Here is an 8806-nt window from a genome sequence, read left to right on the forward strand (position 1 = left end):
TTTTTCTTGTTTTGTTTTTGTTGTCTTTTTTTGTTTTGACATCAAGATTGGAGGTTTTAAGGTTGCTAATTATAATTATATATTATATGAAAAGTTAACTAGTGTAACTTATTTTCCCCCTAATTTTGGTTATTATTTACAATATATGTTTCAACGGACGAAACCCATATCTATGAACTTTTATATGCGAGTATAATATTAGAGAACACACAAAAACAATCTTACTCTAATTAAGAAAATCAATATGTAAATTATTACACTTTTATACTGGAATGCGCATACTATAAACTTTCAGGCTTCAGCACAGTGTTACACTGAACTACGTTAGATTTACAATTGATGATTTTTTTTTTTTTTTTTTTACGGAATCTGAAAAGAAATTATAACCCGACGTAAGAAAATGAACACATGATCCATGTCAATAAATATGTTGCTAACCTAACTTCTTGGTTCTAGGTTTTTAAACCTTTTATTATAATAAAGAGTGCTCTCTGAATCAGCTAAACATTCGTTCGTTTGTATTAATTTATATGCAGATTTGATTCACTTTTATGGTGGATGATAATCATTTTTTATTTAATTTGGTTAACATACAACTATTTTTGATTTATAATCACAATACTTTTAGACTCACGTTTTTGTTATAAAAGAAAATTAAAATTATGTTTTTCATGATCAAACATTTTTTTGTTGCATGATACTTGACCTTTTTTTGTGTTCTGTCTACACTTGACATTTCAGAATATGCGACTGTTCACCTTTAATTTTACCCTTTGTGTTTGCATTATTTATAGAAAATGAAAATGGCAGGTCACGGAAAGTGGGAAATGACAAAGAAAATTATACGAATGTATACAATAAATAATAGTATATGCTAAACACATCATCTTATTATTTGCCTTTCATCAGCATATAAACAACATGGTGGATCATTATCATCATCGCCAAGTCACCTTCAACAATCATGCTTTCTGAAAATCATTTCATATTAATAATAATACACAAGCCATTGTAAACAGAAATAAAAATAGAGACAAAACCAAAAACATTTAAATAAATTATCGTATGTTTTCCAAACGATATAGATAATAATAGACCAGTGTTGAAACTCATTTCATTATTGTCTATCAGATACATTTATATTTAACTAAAAATTTATGATAATTGGCAAAGACCATAACAGATTAAGATAATAACCAAATATTTTATGTGTTATAAAAGACGTAATACATTAATATTTTTTCGAGTTGTGTATAAATACAGCCAACTCCTTCACATTGATCATAAGCTCTCTCTCACCCACACACCTTTCATTAAGTAATCTCTCGTTAACATCTTCCATTTTTTGCTAAATTAGAAAAATGGATGGATTTGCAGCCAAGTACGAGTGCTTGTTCTTTGGTAACACACATATATACACATCACCTTCAACGTCTTTTTTTTTGGTTTTTCTCTATGCAATTTCTGAAAAGTAATTAATCAAAAACGTTTTGTTCTTTAATTTGTTGTTGTTGTTGCAGATATGGACGATACTTTATACCCTTTGAGCATCGGAATCAACCTAGCTTGCCGAAACAACATCCAAGGTAAAGAGACTAACGTTTCAAGATCGAATGTTGCTTAACTATTAACGACTCAAGTTCTTATTTTGTTTGCTCTCTCTTTGTTATTTTGCAGAGTTCATGCTTAACCAACTCGGAATTGAAGAGAATGAAGTTCCAAAGATGTGTTTGGATCTTTACAAAGAATATGGAACCACCATGGCTGGTCTCAAGGTTAGCGATTTCAAAGTTCTCCATCTAAACCATACCAAGTTGTTCTTTATAACCGAACCAGACGAAATAACTACAACAGAGGCGTGTTTGCAGGTTCTTGGTTACGAGTTTGACAACGATGAGTTCCATGAATATGTCCATGGAAGACTTCCATACGAGAAACTTAAACCTGATCCAGTTCTCCGTAACCTTCTTCTCTCTATGCCTCACCGTAAAATCGTAAGTTTCTTCGAGCTTGTTCTTGTTCCTCATAATTCTCCACTGACTCCTTTTTCTCATTCTCTGTTTTTATCTTTCCCATCAGATCTTTACTAACGCAGACAAAGCTCATGCAACACGAGCACTTACCAGATTGGGTCTAGAGGATTGCTTCGAAGGAATCATTTGTTTCGAAACATTAAACCCTTCCTCTGACTCAAAGACTCAAATCCTCTGTAAACCTTCTGTTGAAGCCTTTGAAGCCGCAATTCGCATTGCAGACATTGTTGATCCACGCAAAACGGTAATAGATAAGTCACAACAAGTATCCTTCACAGTTTCCAGCTACCAAACTCAAACGTCTGTTTCTTTTTTTGTTTTCAGATGTTCTTTGATGACAGTATTCGTAACATCGCTAGTGCTAAAGCAACGGGGCTAAAAACCGTGTTTGTGGGGAACTCAGTGCTAGTTCCAGGTGCAGACTATGCACTAAGCAGCATTCATAACATAAAGGAAGCAATACCTGATTTATGGGAAGACAACAAAGATGAGAAGCTGGAGCCAATTGTTCAGCAAGCCGCAGTTGCAGCCATGGTCCATGCTTAGTCTAATAATATGAATCCCACATCGATTAAGAGAACCTTACTTGTACGTTTTAACTCATGTATCCGAAATAAAAGAAACAAAAGAACCAGAATATAAAAAATCTTTGGCTTTTTGATGGTTTAAAATTCCTCAACAGTCATCATAATAGCAAAAAACAGAACAAAGATCGCAATCACAATACACTGATCAATAGTGATTATAATCAAGCATCCATTGGGAGCTCTCCGCAAGCATAGATTCTACAACCTTTCTTGGGAACATCCATGGCGCGTGTCGGCTGAGACTCAAGAGTCCTCACAAGCTTCATACCTTCAATGACTTGTCCAAACACAACATGCTTGTTATCCAACCATGGAGTCTGCAACAAGAAGATAATCAAAGAACAAATCTGAATAAAAAAATTGTGAAGGCAAAACATATGAAAGATGAATAACTATAGATGAGGTGAAGAGTCACCTTGACAGTGCAAATGAAAAACTGGCTTCCATTAGTATTAGGACCAGCGTTTGCCATGCTCAAGATTCCAGGTCCAGTATGCTTCACTGCAAATGCGAATAATCAAAAGCATTAACACCTCTAAGAAACACAAGACAAAACCAGAACTACTTTTTGTTAATAAATCATAATACTCACGGGTGAAGTTTTCATCTTCGAACTTGGCACCGTAAATACTAATACCTCCAGTACCCTGTCAGGCCATATCGAACAAGACGATTTAGAAAGAAACATCAAATAACAAACAGTCTTATATGTAACCTTCTAAACTTACATTTCCCTCAGTGAAATCACCACCTTGAATCATGAAATCCTTAATAATACGATGGAAAGAGGAACCCTTGTACCCGTATTTTTTCTCACCTGGAAGATTATCAAAAATTCCTTTTAGACAATGGTTTTGTTTATCTACTATATAAAGTTCCAAACTTTAAACATCTCCAAAGAGACCAGCATCACACAGTTGGAAAGACAAAGAAGATCCTTTACCAGTACACAAGACACGGAAGTTTTCAACGGTTTTAGGGACAACATCTCCAAAGAGACCCATCACAATTCTTCCAGCAACCTCACCTCCAATTTCAACATCAAAGTAAACCTTGTTTGTCACTTTAGCTTGAGGTTCAATGACTTCTTCTTCTTCCTCCTATAAAACCAAGTTCAAGAATCAACAAAAATCCATAAGAAAACAGGACATTGATGATGACAAAATCAGGTTTTTTTGGGTGTGGAAATCTTACAGCAGCCATGGATTTAACACAAGCGGTTCTCTGGTGCTTGGTGGTGGTTGCACAAACTCCAGAAAATTGCTTAAGCGGGAAACTTGATGCATAGTGCAATCTCGAAGAAAATGCAATTCCAGAGGAACGAGCTCCGAAGCAAACTGATTGAGATGTTCGGTTTACGGAAGCTAATTGCGATTTAACACCGAACCCAATCTATAAAAAAAGACCAACCAAAAGAGATTTTAGACCAAAAACCCCAAAAGAACAGCAGCGAGAATATCCGATGGAGACAACTCACTCCACTTTAAACCAAAGTAGTCGCCATTGCTGGTAGAGTTAAAAATAAAATAAAAAGCATAGACTTTTACGAAAAGTATAGGATTAAGTAGGGAACCTGGGAAACAGAGCGAGAAGTGTGAACCATCTGCATTGTAGACGACGAAGCAGCCATTGATTTTGATAGAAGAATTCTTTTGTTGTTGGGGGAGTCTCTAGTTTTTGCAGATAAGAGAACCGCCTCGAGCCTTGTTTTTTTAAGTTAGTAGCAGATGTGGATTTGGTTATCCTAAGCATCTCTTACTAACTTACGCCGCATGATTACGACAATTAGGCCTTCTTTTTCATCCTTTTAGGCCCAGCCCAACAAGATATTCTCTTGGTTATTATAATAATTATACCATTTTAGTCCCGATAACTTATTACAGAACAAAGTAGGAAAATGAAACGTCCATGTTTTGAGACCGTTCATGTCTATCATCAGCTCTGCTCTTACGCTTTGTGTGATTTCGATTTTATCCGATAAAAAATTTAAGAAATTCCAGAAAATTGTTACAAAATACGTACATATTTTAACACTTTGCATATTTTACATACTTACTTAGGTCATAAGTGGAAAATTCAAGAAATTAGATTTTAGAAGATTGAAAAAAAGTTAACCTACTTGCCGCAAAATAAATAAAAAAACTAAAAAAGCCGATAAAATTAAAAATTAGTAAACAAAAAAAAAAAAAAAAAAAAAGGCCCCAAAAGTTTTGACTAAGGAAACTTTAAGCCCATTGATTTCAACATGTCAACAACACAGCTCCGATTTTGATGATTAACCCCCTCCTTGTCTTCAACCTTATTGTCACCGGAGTTTCGAAGCAGAGCTTCAATGATTTCCTTAAAAGGTATAATCTCATCACTCTCTTTCTCTTTCTTCTTCTTCTTCTTCAACTTTCTTCCGTCTTCTTTCCATTTCCCACCACCCCATTCGTACGACGGATCCATCCACGGCGGCAACACTCTCCTTCCGGCAGCAGTTGATGTCGAAGCTCCTTCCTTTTCCGAAACCCTAGATTCGATCTCTTTCGGCTGATTCGATGTCGCATCAACAGATCCCGGTGAAGTGGGAACAGAGACCATCACGATTCTTTCTTCGGAATTCGCCGGAAGAGCTGAATCCCAATCCCCCAGAATCTCTGAACTCTCTGCTTTATCTGAAGGTTTCTCCTCCTCCATTCTGACAAAAAAAAAGCTTCCGCAATTACACGAAAACCGGTGAACTGTTTTTGTAGGTTGTGTTGAAAGATGGATATAGAATGTTTTTGGGCTTTTCAACCTTTTTGGGCTTTTAAGTTGGGCCACATTTCAGATTTTGTCAGTTGATAATTTCAATTTACACTGAGATTATTTTTTTTACCTAACGGATGGGAACTTCGCAACTATTCTCGACATTCAGCTAACAACAATACATACATTTGTTTTTAGACGATTTCCATCTATTGAATTTTATGATACCCTAAGAAAAATCATATGATGATGAAAATATGTGTAACTCAATCGACTCAATCAGCAGTTTCAGTTTTTGGATTAGGTTAGATTGAGAATATTTCATAATATTTATTATGGTGGAAAAAATATACGTCCACTTCATTCTCCATTTTTACCTTTCATTTCTTCTCTGTATATTGACTAATTATAGTAAATATAGCTCAGCTATTCTCTATTGTATTATAATTTAATAATCAAATTTAATTAGTGTATAAATTTTGTAGAAAAACAAATATTTTAAAATATTATACTATATAGTAGTTGAATTTTTAATTTTTGAATTAATATTAAAAAATTTAAATGTTAAAAATTACATTTACTTGAAAAACGATTGAACTAGTGATGCCAAACTTACGAACCAAAAGCTATGCAATGGATAGGACACCAAGCTCGGTTATTCTCCATTGTATTGCAATTTTAACATTCAAATTTTTTTTATTAATCCAATCATTTATAACCATATTTAATTAGTGGGTAAAGTTTGTGATAATTTGTTTTCTAGAAATACAGTGGTTGAATTTCCTATTTTAGTTTTTTTGGTTGAATTAGTATTAAAAATTTAAATATTAAAATTACAATACTTGAAAAAAGATTGAACTAGTGATGCCAAACTTACGAACCAAAGACGATGCAATGGATAGGACACCAAGTTCGGTTATTCTCCATTGTATTGCAATTTTAACACTTAAATTTCTTTTACTAATTTGACCATCTTTTAACAATATTTAAGTAAAAATATCAAATTTGTAATAATGAATTTAAGTTCAAATAGAATCATTATAATAATATAAATGCGTGTTCAACTAACCTGAATCAACTATCTAGTAGGGAGAATGAGAAAACCTGATCCTTTCTTTCCGCGCATCCAAATTCCCTAGTAGACCTGCCAATATTTCATCATACGAGTAAATATTTGGATACATCAAACATGTAGGCCCTGTTCCGACGAGTGTTGCTGAAATAGCTGCAGCAACCGGAAAAAATGACGCAAACGAAGGCAAAATCATGATTGATCAGAAATAAAGAGTTACTGGAGATGAGATTTATTGTCGCTAGCTCCGGAAAACGAGTCGCTGCAATTTCCGGCGACCGTTTTAACTAACACGGCAACTGAAAAATCATTAATTACTCACCATTTGTTCTACGTCATGTGTCGCTCATTTCAAAAATCATTAAAAACAAAGTTATATTTGAGTAGCTGAAGCGACACTGTAACGAACAGGGTCGTAGTCTTAAAAGCATATACCACAATAATAGAAACACACCAAATTAAGCTGTGTAATAAGATGACATGACATTCATTAGTCCCTACAGATTCAAATTCACACACCCATACGGATAGTCTGATAGATCCTAATAATGCATACATATATCATCATCATTATTTCTCATTCAATACACGCACGAACTTACCTCAAACGAATAATGGAAACAGAATTGAATTGAAAGGATCGTTGAGGAATATGAGAGAACCAATTAAGACTTACGGGAGGTGAAAACGGTTTCTCCGGCGTAACGTAACCAGCTTTGCATGTTTGAGAGAAGAACCCAAGTCAACTACAATATAGCTCTAAACCTTCATCTGTCGTCCAACAGATACGATCAAAACCCGCGACGAAAAAAAGTAAAGCCCTTGACAAGACGAACTCATGCGAAAAGGATAAAGACGATGTTGTAAACAGAGTTTAGGGATGAGTGATACAAGAAAAGCTACCTCCGCCGTACATAGCTGCCGAGAACGCGGAAGGCAGAGAGCTTTTCTCTAACGGAGTTTCTATAAACGATACAGCCTCCAACAACATGGTTTGTGATACAGGCCCAACAGAACTCAGGTCCAGCTCAAGCCCATCAGCTTCTGTACCCAACTCACGCCAACGTTTACCTGCAAAAGAAGACAAAGACAGAACAGAACAAGTCAGAGGTTTGGTAAATGTTGCAGAAGACAAAAACAGAGGAAACAGAGAATCAACAGAAACTGCAGGAGGTCCCACAGTGACATTACAAAATAGGTTTGAGCTTCTAGGATCATGTGATATTGAAGACAACTCACACCAGCTGGACAAGTGTGGAAGGATCTAGACTTTAGGGGTTTAACATTGTATCCCTATATAACCACTATGTCTTTGTAAGAGAAACTTAAGGTTGAAGAAATAAGTAAACAAAGTTATTTCTATTTCTCTCTATCTTCTTCATGGTATCAGAGCCATGGATAGAAACATGGACCTCTACTCTACTCCTTCACTACACATCTCAAATTGCGTTACTCTAAAGCTCACTGAGCAAAACTATATTATCTGGAAATCCCAGTTCGAATCTTTTCTCCAAACTCAAGATCTACTTGGCTTTGTTAATGGCGCCCTCAAATCACCGGAGAAGACTATACCTATCCGCAACAAAGAAGGGAAGGTTGAAGATGTTCTCAATCCGGACTTTGAGAGTTGGTCCAGGTCTGACCAAGTCGTTAAGGCATGGCTGCTTGGCTCAATGACTGATAATGTTCTTCGCCTAGTCGTTGGCGCTGCAACTGCTCAAGAGATCTGGGATACTCTAATTTCTCACTTCAATCGCACCTCTTCTTCCAGACTGTTCGAACTGCAATGTCGCCTGCAAAACTCTGAAAAGTTGGACAAAAACATGTCTGACTATCTTCAGAGCATTAAAGACATTTGTGATCAGTTAGCTTCCATTGGTGATCCTGTTAGTGAGAAGATGAAGATTTTTGCTGCTCTAAGAGGCCTAAGTCGTGACTATGAGCCAATAATCACTGTCATCGAAGACTCAATGGATCGAAGACCTCAACCAACTTATGAAAATGTGATCTCTCGACTAACTGGTTATGAGGATCGACTACAAGGCTACTCCAACTCGTCTGATGTCACTCCACACCTTGCCTTTCACACCATGCGGTCATCCAACTTCTCAGGTAGAGGACGTGGTAGCAGAGGAAGAGGACGTGGAAACGGTTTCTCAACCAGAGGACGTGGCTTCCACCAACAGTTCTCAGGATCTCCTCAGTTTTCAGTCTCTTCTCAGTTTCCAAGCTCTTCTCACGGTTCCACTAAACCTGAGTTACCAGTCTGTCAAATCTGTAGCAAACGAGGACATAATGCTCTAGATTATTGGTACCGCTTTGATGAAGAGTATCAGAAACCGGAGGTTGCAGCTGCAGCTTTCTCTGCTCTTCATATCACCGAT

At 36.1% G+C, this 8806-nt stretch overlaps 3 protein-coding genes across 3 annotated transcripts; 1 reads left to right on the forward strand and 2 right to left on the reverse strand.

Annotated features, from left to right (window-relative positions):
• LOC104749114 (uncharacterized protein C24B11.05-like) lies at window positions 1269-2689 on the forward strand. Its single transcript, XM_010470690.2, has 6 exons — window positions 1269-1401; window positions 1521-1586; window positions 1678-1775; window positions 1869-1994; window positions 2080-2277; window positions 2358-2689. The coding sequence occupies exons 1-6, from the start codon at window positions 1362-1364 to the stop codon at window positions 2577-2579; spliced, it is 750 nt and encodes a 249-aa protein (XP_010468992.1). The 5' UTR covers window positions 1269-1361; the 3' UTR covers window positions 2580-2689.
• Window positions 2662-4324, reverse strand: LOC104749113 (peptidyl-prolyl cis-trans isomerase CYP20-3, chloroplastic-like). The gene is made up of 7 exons (XM_010470689.2): window positions 4194-4324; window positions 3815-4012; window positions 3564-3720; window positions 3349-3437; window positions 3213-3267; window positions 3036-3121; window positions 2662-2937 (listed from the first exon to the last, which is right to left on the reverse strand). Exons 1-7 carry the CDS (start codon window positions 4248-4250, stop codon window positions 2782-2784), a joined length of 798 nt encoding a protein of 265 aa, XP_010468991.1. The 5' UTR covers window positions 4251-4324; the 3' UTR covers window positions 2662-2781.
• LOC104749115 lies at window positions 4600-5431 on the reverse strand. Its single transcript, XM_010470691.2, has one exon. The coding sequence runs from the start codon at window positions 5297-5299 to the stop codon at window positions 4835-4837; it is 465 nt and encodes a 154-aa protein (XP_010468993.1). The 5' UTR covers window positions 5300-5431; the 3' UTR covers window positions 4600-4834.

The sequence above is a fragment of the Camelina sativa genome, chromosome 16 (assembly GCF_000633955.1).
Source record: "Camelina sativa cultivar DH55 chromosome 16, Cs, whole genome shotgun sequence".
In the NCBI taxonomy this organism is placed as follows: domain Eukaryota; kingdom Viridiplantae; phylum Streptophyta; class Magnoliopsida; order Brassicales; family Brassicaceae; genus Camelina; species Camelina sativa.